The following is a 16,987-nucleotide window of genomic DNA, read 5'->3' as shown; positions in this document are numbered from 1 at the left end:
TTTTCTTCTCTGAGTAGCTCTTTTGGTCTTGTAGCTTATCACACCACTGTGAGCGAGAGAAATGACCCTCAGGAAGCATGTAGTAGTGGTAGCCAGCAGTTGGCCTGTGGTCAGTGAAGGCGCACACTGAGATTTTCTGTGCTCCAGATTTTTTAAGAAGGAGAGTTCCCTTGGGGTGCATGTTTTCTCTTTTTTTGCCCCTCATCTCCTCATTTCATGTGTAGTTTCCACCTATAAATGGAGGGAAAGGCATGCCCGTGGGGCTAACGGGTCTTGTGGACTCCCTTTCTGACTCCGGTACTCAGTGCTCCAGGGGGGATCTTTTTTCTCCAGAGGCCTGTCAGATATACCTCTCCCTTTATCGTTTTACTTGGCTCCATTCCCATAAGTGTGTGCAACATGTAAAGTACAGAAACTCATCATGGTTTTAGAATTTTAGTTTGTTTTGAAGTGATAGTGTGTTTTCCGGCCTTGATTTGCTCAGATTTGTAATCTCCCCTGTGGGCTGTATAAATGTCCAATTTTGAGCTCTCGTGGAAGACACACAGTAAATAAGATGATTTTGTTTAGTTAAAACAATTTTAAAACAAAGGGAAACTTTATATATACAGTCTTGAAAATCCCAGACCTTGGGACATTTGTAATAGAAATCTGCCCAGTAATTATCGTTTTTGAAAAATTCTGGCAGACACTTAAATTTTACCAGCTGCAAGGTGAATAAAACATTGAGTTTCTTGGCTAGAATGAGAGTATATCAGTCAGTGTGGTAACACTAGTTCTCATGCTGATCAAAAAAAAAAAAACAACAAAAAAACCCACTGATTCACAATTAAATATTTATTTGGCAGATTAAATGTTTGAAAATGAACTTTACTTGATGAATGCTGTTTGGTAGATTAAAGTCTTTCAAAACATGGACACTGGTAGAAGTCTGGTGGCAGCTCGGTCTTCAGAGCTGCTGGCGGCCACGAGTGACGTCGCGTGAAGCGGCACTGTGTGTCTCCGGACTGCTTTGTTGCTCTCTGCTGAGGCCTGTTTTAGCGCACATCTTGGGTTATAAATGGCAGGATTCATGAGTGGAAAGGCAGGAATTTGGGGCTGTTTTCAGGTCATTTTAATGTAGAATGTACTTTTTTGTAGTATGTTTGCGGTTTTTGTATGGTGGCATAAAACCGTGTGTGCGTGTGTGTGTGTGTGTGTGTGTGTGTGAGAGAGAGAGAGAGAGACAGACAGACAGACAGACTGTGGTTTGCGGAGGGTGGTCAGAGAAAGCATGCAGGGTGCATTAGGCATTATTATGTCACGTTAGAATGTTAAATGGTTAAATGTTAATGGCTAAAGAGCCAGTGTGACTCTTCAGTGATAAGTATGTGGGGGCAAGGATTTTATGTACATAATTTAAGAATCACTCCTCTGGGAGTAGAGATGCCTTGACTTAATGGGAAGAGCTTGGTGACTTTAGATAAATCGCCTCCCCTCTCTGGTCAGCCTCCAGATAAAAGGAGGGGGATGAAGAAGATGAATAAGTCTTTAAAGGTTGCTTTGGCCTCTTCAAAGGTGGGATTCTAATTACCTTCTGTGTTTCCAATGCACAAGTTTTGAAAAAAAAAAAAAGACTTAAAGTCAAGCAACCTCAGTTTCATTCTTTTGCAAATGGCTTCTTCTTAAATGTTGATTAAATGCTAAACATTAATGTTAAATGTGATCCTATCTTATTCTAGTCCAGATCTAACAAATCAAGATAGAATCAAGACAGATTTTGAAAGATCCAAATGATATTCGTTCAATACCCAGGTATAATCTCTTTATTCTTAAAACGTGTGTAAAATGGATCTTTTTTTTTTAAGATTTTATTTATTTATTTGACAGAGATAGAGACAGCCAGCAAGAGAGGGAACACAAGCAGGGGGAGTGGGAGAGGAAGAAGCAGGCTCATAGCGGAGGAGCCTGATGTGGGGCTCGATCCCATAACGCCAGGATCACTCCCTGAGCCGAAGGCAGATGCTTAACGACTGGGCTACCCAGGCGCCCCTAAAATGGCTCTTAATGACCATCAGTATGGTGGTTACTCCACCCTGGGTCATGAAGAGCATAAGCTGGTGTGTGAGGAAAACAGAGAGCATGAGGGGGGAAAAAAAAAGAAAACAACACAAAACTTCTGGTATCATGAGACATCCAGTAACACCTGTGAAGTCACTTTTGGGTTTCTGGGGAACACACGAGGGAACCATGAAGATTAGGGTCACCTAGGCAGTCATTAACCAAAACAGCTATTGTTACTGACAGTGAAGTTCATTAGGCTGGAACCATTTGCTTAAATCAGGAACAACAATGAAAGCAGTGTCAGGGCTGGAAGATGTCGGGGACAATTACACAAAGAAGACCGGGTTCATGGGAACAGGGGTAAAAGGAAGTCCATTTTTGGCGGGGCTGCCGTGTGAATCAGCTCCCCCCCAGCTCCTGACTGTGGCTCCCCCAGGCCTTCCCAGCCCACAGTCTTTGCTGCCTTGTTTTGAATCCATTTTACAGCATCAAAGGTACGATGAGACACTGTGTTTTGCAACTTGTCTGAGTCTGCCATTTTGAATGGAGCCAATTTTCACATAAGTAGCGGTGCTAATTACTAGCCCTGTCCAAATTTAGAGGAACTTCCAGAGCTTTTCAAAACCTATTCAGATTATAGGCCTCATTTAAGCCGTTCAAGCAAGAATTACAGTAGTAACTTCTAACACATAGAAGCAGAGTCCTCAAAGCTTGACAGGCTTCGGGGTTCTAACTATAGAAATGTTACTGTTTCTAACAGAAATTGCATTGTTGCTAACAGGAGCGTAGTTTACTTTAATGTTTACAGTACCACTTGACACCATTAAAAATAAATAAGATCATTAAAAAGCTATCTTTGAATGGCTGAGCGGTTTGGATGCCCGGCGCTGGTTATAGCAGGAAGGCCATGAAGGCGACCCTGTGGAGAGAGACTTAACTTTAAAGTTGCCAGCGGACACCGAGTCTGTGTCACATTCTGGGCACTGGGGCAGATGCAAAGTTGAGTGCTGTATAGTGCTGCCCTCAGTGCCTCTGGTCAGAGTCTGGACGAGGAGACCTTTGAGAGCCGATAAAATCTAGAACACAGGCAGGTGTATTGGGACGCTGTTTATATCTGAGCTCAAGCTGCTACTCCCTTCCCGTGCTCAGCTTTTTGGAGTGCACGTTAGCACTTCAGGAGTTTGGTTAAGTGTCCCGTGTCCTATCAGCCAGTGGATCTGGGTCGGAGGGGTTAGTGTTTAGCAGACATTTACCACGGTCATTAGTGGAGGGATCCAGCCAGTTCACCTTTCAGCCCCACACACTGTGCTGAAGACATTACTCTGAGCTACTCTGTATTGAATTGCACCAGTCCCTCCTTCCGCTTTTATGTAAGCCTCTGCATTTGTGTAGCCTGAACGGTCTTGAATCAAAGCTCTGCTGGCTTCAGCGTCAGCCCCTGCAGTGGGCAGAGCGGCTTCATATGGCCTCCCGGTCCCTAGTTTTGATTTCCTCCTGTGTGTGGTTGAGCTGGGAATGCTCCTGTGGTGGGGTCCACAGTTTTCTTGAGGTAGCTTTGAGACCCAGCCACCTGGCTGATCACCTTGGGCTGGTTAGGAGCAAAGACACACCTTCTCCCTTACCCCCCCACCCCCGTTTTTAAAATTCGCTTCTCGTGCATGCCATTGCATTAGAGGTGGTCTGACTTAAAGGTTTCCCCCAGCCCCTTCTATTTAAAATTGTGGCAGAGAAAGGTAACATAATTGTCTGTTGCCCCTGGACATCCCCGTAATAGTTCTCCAGCGTCTTGCAGAAATTGGGGTTATCTGGGCTTTGTGCGGGAGATTTTTGCACAGCTCCTTCAGCATTGTTCGAAGCAGTAACACACCACTGAACAAATTGCCCCCTTGCATATGCTAATCCTGTACTTAAAAGAACTCATTGTAACATGTTCTGATGCTTTAGCCTGAGGGGAGGTGGGAATTGAAGGGATGTCAGATCTTGTCATGTGACCCCCAAATATCTAAAATGCCTGTTTTCTTTGGGTCAACAGTTCGTACTCAGCACATGGGAATGAAAGTATCCTGTGTGGTTGGTTGAAAAGATTAGTCCTTGTTCCTCCTTTTGCATGGGGGAGCAGGCCTCGCTGTTGAAGATTCGCTGGCTGAAACATTCGCTTTAGGTCTTGAATTTCAGTGCTGTTGGCGAAGAACACCAAATCTTATTTTCAACAGTAAATTAAAAGAATTCAAAAGAGTTCCTTCATTGTTGCTGTGTAAAATGTGATTTGCCTTTTAGGAAGCCATGCTGTTAATCCCACCTGCTCTCTCTGTGTCTTTTTCGAGGGCTACACACTGTTACAGTCACAGAATACGCCTGATAGAATAATCTCAAGGTTCCACTCCTAGGCCATTTCTATTCCTGACCAGGAAATCGCAGTGGGAAAGAATAAAAACATCCACATGTAAACAGCAAGCTCCCATCTCTCTAACCGTAAAAAGAGAATGGAAGAGCATTTTAAGTGAGTAGGGCCTGAAGGACCCACCAGGCTCTGGATGGTTTTGTTGCATAGTCAGGGTCTCCGTTTTAAATGCTTAAACCTCTATAAATGTTTGCCATCAAAGTCTTCAGACGAGATGAACTACATGGAATGAAAGGAAGTGCAGGTATCACCTTTCTAAAATAGCTGTCCCATCCAGGTTGGGTTTTCATGTGTTCAAAGAGACCTGGGAAGAAATCTTTGATTTTTTTTTTTGTCTTGCAGAGTAATTCCCTCTTGGTCCCAGACAGTCTAAGGGGCACAGATAAACGCAGAAACGGGCCTGAATTTTCCAATGACATCAAAAAAAGAAAGGTGGATGATAAGGACTCCAGCCACTATGTAAGTAAATAAAGGACTTGAAACAGTATTTGTTTACTTACTTGCTTACCTTCTAAGTGAGCATATAAGCATACTCTTTAAGATCTTAGTGATAATTCCACATCCTTTGAAATAATACTATCAGGGGGATAGATTCTTTTAAGCATACTATTTCCCTTTACAGCTGTAAACTCTGCTCTGTCAGGCTCCTGATTACATTTTAGGCTTTCTGCCTAAGTTCCTCATGAGAGGGGATACCAGCATGCAGGGGCACACTTCAGCTGGTGCATTTGCATGGGGCTCTGCTCTTAAAGGGACCTTGCCCTTGGTTTGATGCTCTGTTCTCACCATCTTCAAATTCTCAGTTTTTGAACCAGGGCCTGCATTTTCAGCTGTCCTGCCCCCTGCAAATTTGGTAGTCCGTCCTGCTAAGATAATTGGGGTAAAAATGTCGGTGTCCCAAAATACCTTTTTGAATGCTATTCTGTTGACTTACTGAGGCTCATATTCGGTCTTGAGGCAGAGTTCATCCTCTTGAACAGCGAGCAGTTGGGCCACGTAAGTCCATCGTAAAAATGGAAAAAAACCTCGCAGGCATCTAGGTCAGACCCCGCAGACTGAGAACGCATGACTGCGGAGGGAGGGCTCTTGACTTCCATCGAGCTGGAACCATGTTTCACAAGGAGAGCAAACCAAGTCAAATGGCAGTTGGCTCAAGTCTGAGGGTCATAAACATTGCTGCTGATAGATGACTTGGAGTTTTCTTGTGTATCCCCAAGTGTGTCTATTTCAAGATGGACACATTGTCGGGAACAGTATGAGAGTAGAAAGTGGGATTCGTTCACTTCCCATTGCTTATGGAAGAAGCGTCCAGCTACGGTTGGCAGGCGTCTTGGCAGGATGGGGCTACCAAATTTACTAGACCTCTCTGCCTCCTGCTGGCTGGTTCAAGCCGATAGGTGGCCAGTGGCTAGTATTTCTAGTATTTCCTGAGCAACAGCTCATTCCTGCCATGTACCTCATGCTTTTACATGGATTGTTTCATTTGACTTTTTTAAAACAATTCTGTGAGTTCAGTACCATCGCCTCCAGTGTAGATGAGGAAACTGCAGCATAGAGCTTGTAAGTGATTTGCCCAGGTTCAGAGTTAATGGTGAAGCCTGGAGGCGGTCTAACTCCAGAATCCATGCTCTTCATCACAATGCCAGGATCCCCAAGCTGAGGGCCTGGGAAAGGATGTTTTGCCAGAGGTCCTTGTATTGGTCCACACTGTGCACTATAATAACGTTCTAAGAACTTGGAGTTGTAGGTTTTCCCCATCCCAGTCCAAGCCTTTGTAGCACATAATGTTGCCCCTCACCTTTGCCCACACCTGGTGTCCCCTGCAGGTACTTTTATATATGCCGTCAACTGTTCCTAAGCTACTCAGAAGGTGTGTGACATGCAGAAATCTGGAAGTTGCCAGTAATACAATTTTGAGTTGTTGTGCATGAGGCTCGTGTAGATATTTAGTGATCTAGGATCCATAGCTCTACATTACTGTTTTATCACCTGCTCATATTAAGGATGTCCAGATGTGTAAGTAGTTGAGATGATGTTGGAGAATCTGGGGTGAAGTCCTCTGACCTTAGCTCCTGATGACCGGTCCACACTGTACTGTGAAGGTTCACATTTGCAGAAGGGTCCAAAACAAAGCTAAGATTGAAATTACAGACTACTCAAAGACTCACTTCACAGTCCCATTGTAACAAATGAGTTGTTTGCTACTTTTTGCCAGTTTCTACACTAGGTGAGCCTTTTCTATAAATTTTTTTTAAGAGGGAAAACCTTTTGGCTTATGTTTTTTTCATCACCACCATCTTTTTTTTTCCCCCAAGATTTTATTTACTTGTCAGAGAGGAAGAGAGAGTAAGCACAAGCAGGGGGAGCGGCAGGCAGAGGGAGAAGCAGGCTCCCCGCTGAGCAAGGAGCCCAAGGCAGGACTCAATCCCAAGACTAGAATCATGACCTGAGCCAAAAGCAGACACTTAACCGACTGAGCCACCCAGGCGTGCCATTTTTCTTTAGATATTTATTTTATTGAAGTAATCCCTTACCCCCAATGTGGGGCTCGAACTCACAACCCTGAATTCAAGAATAACACACTCTTCTGACTGAGCCAGCCAGGCGCCCCCCCTCCCCCACACCCTGTCTTTGTGTTCTTAATACCTGAAAATATTTGTGCTTTTCTGTGGTCTTTACTAACAGAAAAAGCAAATGTTCTTTAGTTTTAATTTTTTCTTTTATTACATGAAGATATTTCTTTCAGCAGGCTGTTATTTTGAGTTACCCAGGCTTCCTCATCTTATGTTGTTATAGTGAATTGCATGGTGCCTTAACAACAGTGATTAAAGTAAATCTGGTAACACACTATTGAAGAAAGTAAACTGGGTCTTCCACATGTAAAACTCTAGGTACAATTAGAAAAAAACACGTAGAAGATACGAATTTACAGTTGAGGGTAACTTTCTAGCTGGACTTGGAGGCCCCGCAGAAAGCCAACGTGGCAAATACTTGCACTTGTACTTATTAGTACAAATTTTCAAACTTTCATGTATTTGTAACTGACAGTGACTCAGTAAAAGGATTGTGTAGATCGTAAACTAGTGACCTGCTCCTTTTTGAGAATTAGGGCCCACTGTGAGATCTTCCTTCTTTCATAGCTCATTGTATCACTGTATGGCTCCATCTAAAGGACAGGAGGCCTTTTGGCTAAGAAAGTAGATCTTTTCAGTCTGCCCTCAACTTGACGTAGGAGTGATCACATAGCTGAATAGCTTTTGCAAGTTGTACAGCTTTATGAAGAGGGAATAAACGTCCTACTGCAGGATGCCAGTGTCTTCCAGATTTTACCATCCTGTGTTCTTCCATCTCTCCTAAAATATTCCATTATGATTGCAAATTTTTTATTCTTAACATGAGGTTAGATCTTGGTCCGTTATCCCAGCCAAGTAGATAGCTTTTTTGTTTTAGTTTTTAGTGTTCCTTTTTTCCCTTTCAGTAATTAGTAACCCCATGGGAACATGGTTGAAGTTTGCCTTTATAATAACAAATTGGCTGTGAACACTAGATTTGTTGGCTGTCTTCAAGATGATACACACAAAGAAGGGCGTGAAATCGTGTTCTTCATTTGACCTCCAGTGGGAAAAGAGCCCTGATAGAAGGCTGTGGGCGGATTTCAGATTATAAGAGAGATGGAGCTGTTGCAAACAGTTATTGAGCTCTTCCTGTGCACTCAGTGTTTGCAACTTGCCCTCAGCCGTATGGTCTCCAGCAGGTATGCTAGTGTAACAATTCCTGCCTGGGGCTTTGGGTAGCCCCATGTCAGATAAAGGGGGGGGGGGGCGGAGGCAGTATTAATGACTAGGCCTGGCAATCCGGAAGGGATCCTGTAGGCATGTCCTGGGCCATTTTTCAGTCTGTCTGTTACCAAGAACTATAGACATCGAACTGGGCCTCCAACCCTTTAATAAACGGCATTAACATCTCTTTTTCCAGGACAGCGATGGTGACAAAAGCGATGACAACTTAGTCGTGGATGTGTCTAATGAGGTAACTACTCATTTTCTCAAACTATTTTCAGAGTGACTTTGGAGAAACAGAAAGTGGAGCCATGGTATTTTGGTTTCTCACAAGTTTACACGTTAAAAACTTAGTGGTTGTTCACAGATGGAGCCATAGTGGTCTGACAAGAACTTTTGTTTCCTTTTAAAAAAAAAAAAATCTGTTTTCCCAGTCATTTCAGATTCCTAAGTTGGGTGCCTGGTGCTCCTTTCCTTCCTGTGCCCTCTGGGCAATGTATTTGAGCTTGAGGACGCATAGGATTGTTCCTGGATACCTTTTCCTCTGTGCTATCTTCATGGGTGTGTTTGCAAACATCATCCTGTTAATCATAACAACATTGCTAGTCAGGGTGCACACTCCCAGGTCCCCCAGATCTGAAGGTCTTAGAACGTCCTCCTTTAATTTAGAGAATTAGTGTGGAAATACAGTCCGTAAGGGCAAGGTCTGTCCGTTATAAGTGAAATCACACAAGCTTTGCTTATACTTGTCGAGGACCCTTCTTCTCCGCGAGCAAGCCCTGCCCATTCACCCAGGGAAAATGGGATCGACAAAAACCGCCTGCTGAAGAAAGATGCTTCCAGCAGCCCAGCATCCACGGCCTCTTCGGGAAGCTCCACTTCTTTGAAATCCAAAGAAATGAGCTTGGTAGGTCTCATGAGCCGTCACTTTGCCTATGTAGCAGTGTATTTTTCTTTGCGGTTCAGAGGACCCTAAAGTATTTGAAATGTGGGCTTTTACTGAGTGAAAGGTATATTTTTAAGTGTTTAAAAGTGAGACGACTCCTCCTGCTCTTTGTCCCACACGATGTTTCCTTTCTCCCTCTTGGTAGTGTCTTTTGGGTCGTGATGAGAGAGAGACAACAAGCTTCCTTGTGCATTGCTTTCTTATTTGGGGGATGTACAACCTTGTAGGAAGTTAGAGTCCTGTGTTTACCTTATTTTAGACTGACCCACTGCGTCAGGGCATGTTGGGATTGGGTGTGGAGTCAGAATGGGAATGTACTCAAGCAGCGTCCAGAGAAGCCTGGAGCAGGTGCAGGGTTCCTGCTTTCAGCCATTCGACAAATAATGTGGAGCATGTCATCTGTTAACTTATAGAAACTGAGCCATAACAGTCCTGCATTTGATTCTTATATGGCCTTCCTAGGCCTTATCCCATTTCACCGATGGGGAGGAAGGCCTAAGGAACTTGCCAAGTTTATGCTACCTGTCAGATCCAAGGCCAGAGGGAGCTGCGGTCTCTCCCTAGCCCATGCATGCTGTTTGCTGCTCCGCAGCGCTCCTCATTCTGGGATTTAAGAGTGAAAGGTTGAGATGCAGAGGATGATGGCCCGGGACCCTGTTACTGTCACACTCCTGAAGGCCTCTGTGCTGGTGAGTCCACATCTGTTACATAGGCAAGTGAGTGGCGGTGTTTACCTCCACACACATCTCTCAAACAGATGGGACTCCTTCTAGGGCTTTTGCCTTTGAGATGCTGATTTGTTTCTCATCAAATCCAGGGCCCTGCTGCCTCTCACTGTTAGTCTCAATCCCACTGCCACTAAAAGGCAAGATTAGAAAAGGGATCCTCCCTCTGACATTCTTGGTGACCCGGCCATTTGTTTCTGAGTGACTGGGAATTTTTTGCTGGGTGGTCATCGTTCTAAGTTGGCCTGGATCCAAAGTCCACACGCCTGATGGAAAAATACTTTTTAAAATAAAATCTGCGGAGGAAGAAGTGTGATCATGTTCTGTGTCTCTAGCTAGAGTTTTAATTCTGGCAGGAAGAGGAAAGGTCAACATTTCTCGCTCACAAGTTAATGCTGTCAACATTGTGTGGATTTATGAAAATTGGCTGAGGGAGTAGCTAGAAGGTGCCCAGTGTCCCAGCTGCTGTTGTGATAAATTGTGTAATATGGCTTGGATTAAAAATAATACTCATTTAATTTGTTTAATGATACCAGCATGAAAAAGCCAGCACGCCTGTTCTGAAATCCAGCACACCGACGCCTCGGAGCGACATGCCAACGCCGGGCACCAGTGCCACTCCAGGACTCCGTCCAGGCCTCGGCAAGCCTCCAGCCATGGACCCCCTCGTTAACCAAGCGGGTAGAGCCTCGCCTCTTGTGCTTTGTTTTGTTTTTCCCTTTCCCGGCCTGATTCGTCGTCTGTGCACTCCTGACGCCATTTCCCCATGAATATGAAACACACTCAACTGCCTGTCTCCTTCCTATCCCTGAAAAGCCACGATAAGAAACAGATGTCGTCCTTAGGTTCAGCAGCTGCACACTGTTTGGTCTCCGACTGTTTACATTTGGCTTTCTTTTCTCCCCACCCCTGCACCCCCAAATAATCTAAATCCTAGGGACTTCAACAATGTTTCCGATAATTATTCTGCATGCAAGCTCCTTACCAGACTATCCCCGCGTGTCTGAGTTCGCAAATACTGACTGAAACAGCTGGCCCAAGTGTGCTGCTTGCTTTCTTGAGTTGGCTGGTTTTCTCCTGGGGTCTGTCCCTCAGGAATCTGTGGTCTCCCTGTCAGTAGAAATTGGGAGGGTTTCACTGAGGCTCCAGCCTGTGAATCTAACTTTATCTTTCTTAACACCTTGGGCCCAGAGGAAAATAGGCCCCAGAATATTCCTCCTAAACCCAGTCTTTGGTTTAGGTAATAAACCCAGGGTCAGGTTTTCATTTGGGATTGGTAGCAGGCCATGGAAAGTTTAGACTGAAGGAGAAATCTTGGATTTTATCAAAACCTTCTTTTGAGAGTAAGTCCGGTAAACAGGTAAGTGCCCTGTGCCTTGGTTTGCCTTCTGCGAATTGTGTACAATACTGCTGTTTAATTTTAATTAACAGTTTCCCAGTGCTGCCAAGCCAAGGACGAACTGCGTGGCAGTGCTTCCCCTGGGGTCTGTTCTTCCCTGGAGATGAATTCAGCTGAGTTGGTGGTGATGAAACCACCCACCCACGCACCCACTCACCCAGCCACACACACACGCACGTACCCTTCCCAAGCTTTCCTCCTTGACCTCGCCCCGCATGAATGGCACCAGAAGTGACTCTCGAACTGACGGTCAGGCTGGACCACAGCAGTCGTCTGAGTCATATCACGTGGCTTGTGCTTCCTTTCAGCGGCCGGCCTGAGGACGCCGCTGGCGGTGCCCGGCCCATACCCCGCCCCGTTCGGGATGGTGCCCCACGCCGGCATGAACGGCGAGCTGACCAGCCCCGGCGCTGCGTACGCCAGCCTGCACAACATGTCCCCACAGATGAGCGCGGCCGCCGCTGCCGCTGCCGTGGTGGCCTACGGGCGCTCCCCGATGGTAGGTGCCGCGGGCGCGCAGGTGCCGCGGGCGGGCCAGGGTAGGAACCCACGCCTGCGGCACAGAGCCCCAGTGTCCCCCGCCCCACCCGCCGCCAACAGCTTGCAGCTTCATGAGGTTAGGGCGCGGCGCTTCTTGGTTTACTGTGTGGATGAAACAAGGCAGTGTTTAGGAGCTACTTTGGCGGTTCAGGGGACATCTGGTTTTCTTCCCCCAGGTAGTTTTTTTTTTTTTTTTTTTTTTTTTGGAAGGCAATGGAATGACTCAAGTAGCTCACAGAAGCCTTTTCATTCATTTACTTGAGGGTTTTTTTTTCCCCCTCTTTAATTCTTAGGAAAAAATATTTGAGAAGCTGTAACTTTTTCTTTCCATGCCTATATTATTCTTTAAACCCAACAGAGTGACTCAGGTGTAAGCAGTGATCTTAGGGCAACAGGGAGAAGACAGAGGTGACTGAACCCTGCAGCAGGCCCATCTTGCCCAGCCTTTTACAACTATGTAAATAGCCTCCTTTTTGACCGACAAGATACAAAACTGTATGCAAATGGCAAAATTGACTGTAATCCTCGATTGCATCAGGGAAAGGAAACAGATGATAACCTGTAGCAAATAGAAGTCCCTATGTATTTCTCTTGGCTGTTGAGAATAGCTCATGTTCAGTTTTCTCCTCTTCGGATGGCATGACCGTTTGGGCAGTTTGGGCCGATAGTGAAGTTTGTGGGTTTTTCCCCTTAAGTTGCCCTAGTAAGAAAGGCTGTGCATTGGTGGGTAAGATAGTTTAAAGCAAAGTAGGCAGCTAAGGGACTAGATACGTTCATTAGGGTGCACAAAGTAGGGAATCCATGAATGTTTAGACCAGTGGTATGAAACTGGGGGCGATTTTGCCCCCCAGGGACATTTGGCAATATGTGGAGATACTTTTGATTGTCAGAAGTGGGGAGGGCTATTGGTATGTAGAGTTTAGAAGCCAGGGGTGGTGCTAAATATCCCAAGACAACAACCCCAAACAAGTCTCTGGCTCAAAACATTGGTAGTGCCAAGGTTGTGAAATCCTGACTCAGACAACATGCTGCCCTCTGTACTTTCTTGGGCAAGGCAGGACATCCTAAGTCCACAGGAAGTATTTACTATTGGAAGCTGGTTCTCGATGTACAAATAGACCACACTCCAACTGACTCTCCAGAAAGAAGCGTGGCCTGTTGTATTTATAGGTGGTTATATTACTTCTTGCGTTGCAGTTTTTCTTTTGAAAAATGTTAGCACATGTACTGTTCCTGTTTATGTTGCTTTGGAGATACAGGAGTTTCTAGTGAAAAGTGTTTATAGATGTTCTCAGAGTGCCTACTCTGCATAAACTGAGTCTTCAGTGTCTTATTTTTGTTTCCAGGTTGGGTTTGATCCCCCCCCTCACATGCGCGTACCTACCATCCCTCCAAACCTGGCAGGAATCCCTGGGGGGAAACCGTAAGTACCTGTAACTCTTCAGTTTTGTTTTAAGGCAATTACTTAGTCATGGCTATTAGCAGACTAGAATTCCAAAGGGAGCACAGGCTTGGACGTTTCCAAGGAGATTTCTAGTGTCTTTTCCTGAGGAGTGTTAACACTTTCTATAAATAGGCACCTTGTAGGTGTCATGCCTCCGTCTTCTCACTATGGGTGATCTCATGCATTTAGTTATTTCTGGAGAGAAACTGTTGTAAACGGGGGCCAGGAGGGAGGCAAGAACTGGGGGTGGTTGGCCCTCCCTGCTTGACCCTTCAGAAAGCCGTTCTGCTTTGCCTTTGGTCAGAGGGTAGTTGCTGGAGGTTTTCAACAGGACTGTGCTGTGGGCAGTAGTAAGCTGTCACGAGCTCTTGAAATCTCCGAAATTTGAAACATGTCGTCCCTTTACCCGGCTCAGTGCTACCTTTTCCTTATTTTGGTGGAAACTAGAGTGTACAGAGGGTAGTTGTGGCATCTGTTGGATCCCAGCATTGGAGGTGCCCCCCTCCCCCAATAAAGTTTGGTGTGTGCCTTACTCTGAGAGGTCCAGAATTACAAAACGCAGAGTGGCTTTGTGGGAAAGCATGAAAAATAGATTAAAGGGGCAAAAGAGCATGCAGAATTGGAGAAACCTCGTTGGTTATTCTTCCAGGGTGACTTAAAATCACTTGCTTTCCGTATGTTAGTAATTAGAAATGAGATTTTGAAGAATTCCTAAAGTCCTTAATTTTCATACAAAGTAAAATTGAAATATGGAGGGGGGTCTGTCTAACTTCGCAACACATACTCTGCTCTTCCATAGGACCTTTTACAATTTTGATTTTTGCACATAGCACTTGTCATAGGCCTTCAGTTTATTTTTCTTAGGCTCTCTACCTTTGCGTGGTTGCTCTTAGGTGTTAGTTACGCACCTGCTACGTGTGGCATATTACATCATGCTAAGTGGTCCATTCAACTACCTGGTCATCTTTGTGTGATTTGGATTGGGGCCTTTCTTCAAGTAAACCAGCAGCATGAGGAAAAGTGGAATTCCTTACTCCATTACCTGCTTTTTGGAAAGCAGAGTCCCATGGCTCTGCTTTACGTGCATTATAATATCTGTTTCATGGTAATTTGATTCATGATGAAATGAAACTTTTTCTAGACTGAGAACTGGTAGAGATGTTAAGAATTTGCAGTGACAGCTAGACTCAGGCAAGAGCAGGATTAAGGGGTGGGACAGTGGTGCAAATGCTTGCTTACCTGGCAGATCCCTTCTGATGGAATAACCATGAACTGCTATGTTGCGTATTTTCTTGGGTCTGCCCCTCTGCATCCAGCCTGGGATTCCCCCGGGCACTTAGTGGGTATTTCTTATCTGTGGTCTCTGGCAGTGTAGCTCTTGTGTGTCCTACAGACTGGTGAGTGGATAAAGGGCAAATGAGTAATGTGATGAGAGGAGATAATTAATAGTAACTGATGAATCTTCAAGGAAATAATAAGCAAATAATGCCAAGCTCAACTGACCATTAGGGAAAGCCAGTTTCAAGAGTCGGAGGTGTGGGTGTGTGTCTGGCAGCCAAGACCCCACCCTGAATGTGAGGCCGATGGGGTAGGGTGGGAAGAGCTATGAGCTCTTCTGATGGTCTTGAAGGTTAGTGTGCAGAGGACCATTAGCTCAGACCTAGCTCCTTACAGGTGTGTGTGTGTGTGTGTGTGTGTGTGTGTGTGTGTGAATAATGCAGTTAGACACAAAGTTGAAGCCTTCTCTGAGTGATAGCACTGGTGTCATGCTTATTAGTGCCAAAATATTCATGCCCTTGGCTTGTGATCACCTTGGATTTCTTTGGGTTCACAGCTACGTTAAGCTAGAACACGACGTGCTCAGGGACAATGACAGTGGGCGGGGCAGCAAAGTTGTGAGAGTCACTTATGAGGGTGAGTCTCTGGATCAGAGTGGTTACTGCTCTCCAAAACAATGAAAATATATTTTTTAGGATTCTCTTTTTTATTTTTTTATTTTTATTTTTTTTAAAGATTTTATTTATTTATTTGACAGAGATAGAGACAGCCAGCGAGAGAGGGAACACAAGCAGGGGGAGCGGGAGAGGAAGAAGCAGGCTCATAGCAGAGGAGCCTGATGTGGGGCTCGATCCCATAACGCCGGGATCACGCCCTGAGCCGAAGGCAGATGCTTAAACGCTGTGCCACCCAGGCGCCCCAGGATTCTCTTTTAAGTTTGAGGGGAGCCATGTAATGTGAGAAGGATCGAGTTGATATCAGAGGGGAAAAATGGAGTTCACCATTGTCTCTGGGATCTGGGCTATACATCTTACTCCCTTTGTTTTACTCCATTCATTAGTAGGAGGGGGCTTCCTGTCCTCATTGTTGAGTAAAGTAATACTCCCTGGGGCAGTGCTTCTCAAAGCTTCTATGATGACCAGTTTTTTTCCAACATAACCAAGACTGGTACTCTTAGACAAATACAGATGAATAGGGGAAGAAGGATACCCAATATAAGTGCCACTTTGTTTTTTTTTAAAGATTTTATGTATTTATTTGAGAGAGAGAGCAGAGTGAGAGATGAGTGGGGGGTGGGGGGTAACGGGAGAGGGAGAAGCGGACCACCCACTGTGCAGGGAGCCTGACTAGGGCCTCCGATCCCAGGACCCTGAGATCATGACCTGAGCCAAAGCACACACTTAGCCAACTGAGCTACCCAGGCTCCCCAGTCCCAGTTTTTTATTACAAGAGTCAGCCGTCATGCGTTGACTCTGCCGAGTTGCTGTATAACCGTTTCCAACACTTCCTTTCCCTGAGCGAGCTGATCTCCGTGCAGATGGTAGCAAATGTTTGCAGACCACACTTTGAACAGCTTTGGTCTGAGGCACTTAAGAGAAATGGTGACAAACCAACAGGGCCAGGGTAAGGGTGAGCGAGGTGTGGCGAAGGTTTGCAAATGTCATCCTCTAACAAATACCAATCAAAATAATATTTGGGTAGGGCGATGGGTGGTTACTCACGGACATGTGGGCGAGAACTGTGTGTCAGGCTTTGTGCTAGATGCTGGGCAAGCTCCGGGAACGAGGATGTTCATCTTCCCCGTCCTTAGGGGCCTGCTGATGTGGAAACGTTAGAGGGACAAGTGCCGCGGTACGTTGGTGAGGTGCTGTGAAGGCAGAGCAGTGGGTGCTAGGCAAACATGTAAAGAGTGATGATGGTGAGGATGGGAAGGGCTTCCTCGGGGTGAGGAGGAGACCCCGAAAGCTAAGCATGTACAAGAGGAACAAGCCCACAGAGCAGAGTGGGCAGAAAAGATGCACCATTGCAGGTAGAGGGGACAGTGTGCCACATGGTCCGAGCACATGGGAGCTTGAGGGATTCCTGTGCAGATGGGTGAGTTCCTCCGAGCGGCAGAGCCAGGAGAGTTCCAGTGGGGCTGGGGGGGCCTTGAAAGTGCCTCTCCTATAAATGCTCGTCTGTGGTTCTAGTCTCCCGTGATTGTCTCACCACGTGGCTGTGTGCCTCTGCCTGAGCATGTCTGGTGACGGGGCCTTGCTGGTGCCTGGAGCAAGCCGCTTTCCCTGGCTGTGTGAAAACTGTTCCAGCCCCCGAGCTGAGGTCTGTCTCCCTGGTACCTTTATCCATCAATCCTGGTTCTTTCCTACCCCTTGAGACCACACAGCGCACCATTCATCCATCATCCCCATGACAGCTCTTCAGATATTTGGAGA

General features: G+C 45.8%; 1 protein-coding gene across 6 annotated transcripts in view; it reads left to right on the top strand.

The window, feature by feature from the left end:
* Nucleotides 1–16,987, top strand: part of TLE1 (TLE family member 1, transcriptional corepressor) — an 86,045-nt gene that overhangs the window by 50,229 nt on the left and 18,829 nt on the right. For all 6 annotated transcript variants that reach the window (XM_044391098.3, XM_026518792.4, XM_026518790.4 and 3 more), the window contains 6 exons: nt 4,787–4,903; nt 8,420–8,473; nt 8,978–9,130; nt 10,431–10,575; nt 11,602–11,792; nt 13,180–13,256. In XM_044391098.3, coding sequence (XP_044247033.1) covers nt 4,787–4,903; nt 8,420–8,473; nt 8,978–9,130; nt 10,431–10,575; nt 11,602–11,792; nt 13,180–13,256 — 737 coding nt within the window. The remainder of the gene's footprint in view (nt 1–4,786; nt 4,904–8,419; nt 8,474–8,977; nt 9,131–10,430; nt 10,576–11,601; nt 11,793–13,179; nt 13,257–16,987) is intronic.

The sequence above is a fragment of the Ursus arctos genome, unplaced genomic scaffold (assembly GCF_023065955.2).
Source record: "Ursus arctos isolate Adak ecotype North America unplaced genomic scaffold, UrsArc2.0 scaffold_33, whole genome shotgun sequence".
Lineage (NCBI taxonomy): Eukaryota > Metazoa > Chordata > Mammalia > Carnivora > Ursidae > Ursus > Ursus arctos.
The sequence above is the reverse complement of the archived record's forward strand: the minus strand, read 5'-3'. Positions and strand labels throughout refer to the sequence as shown.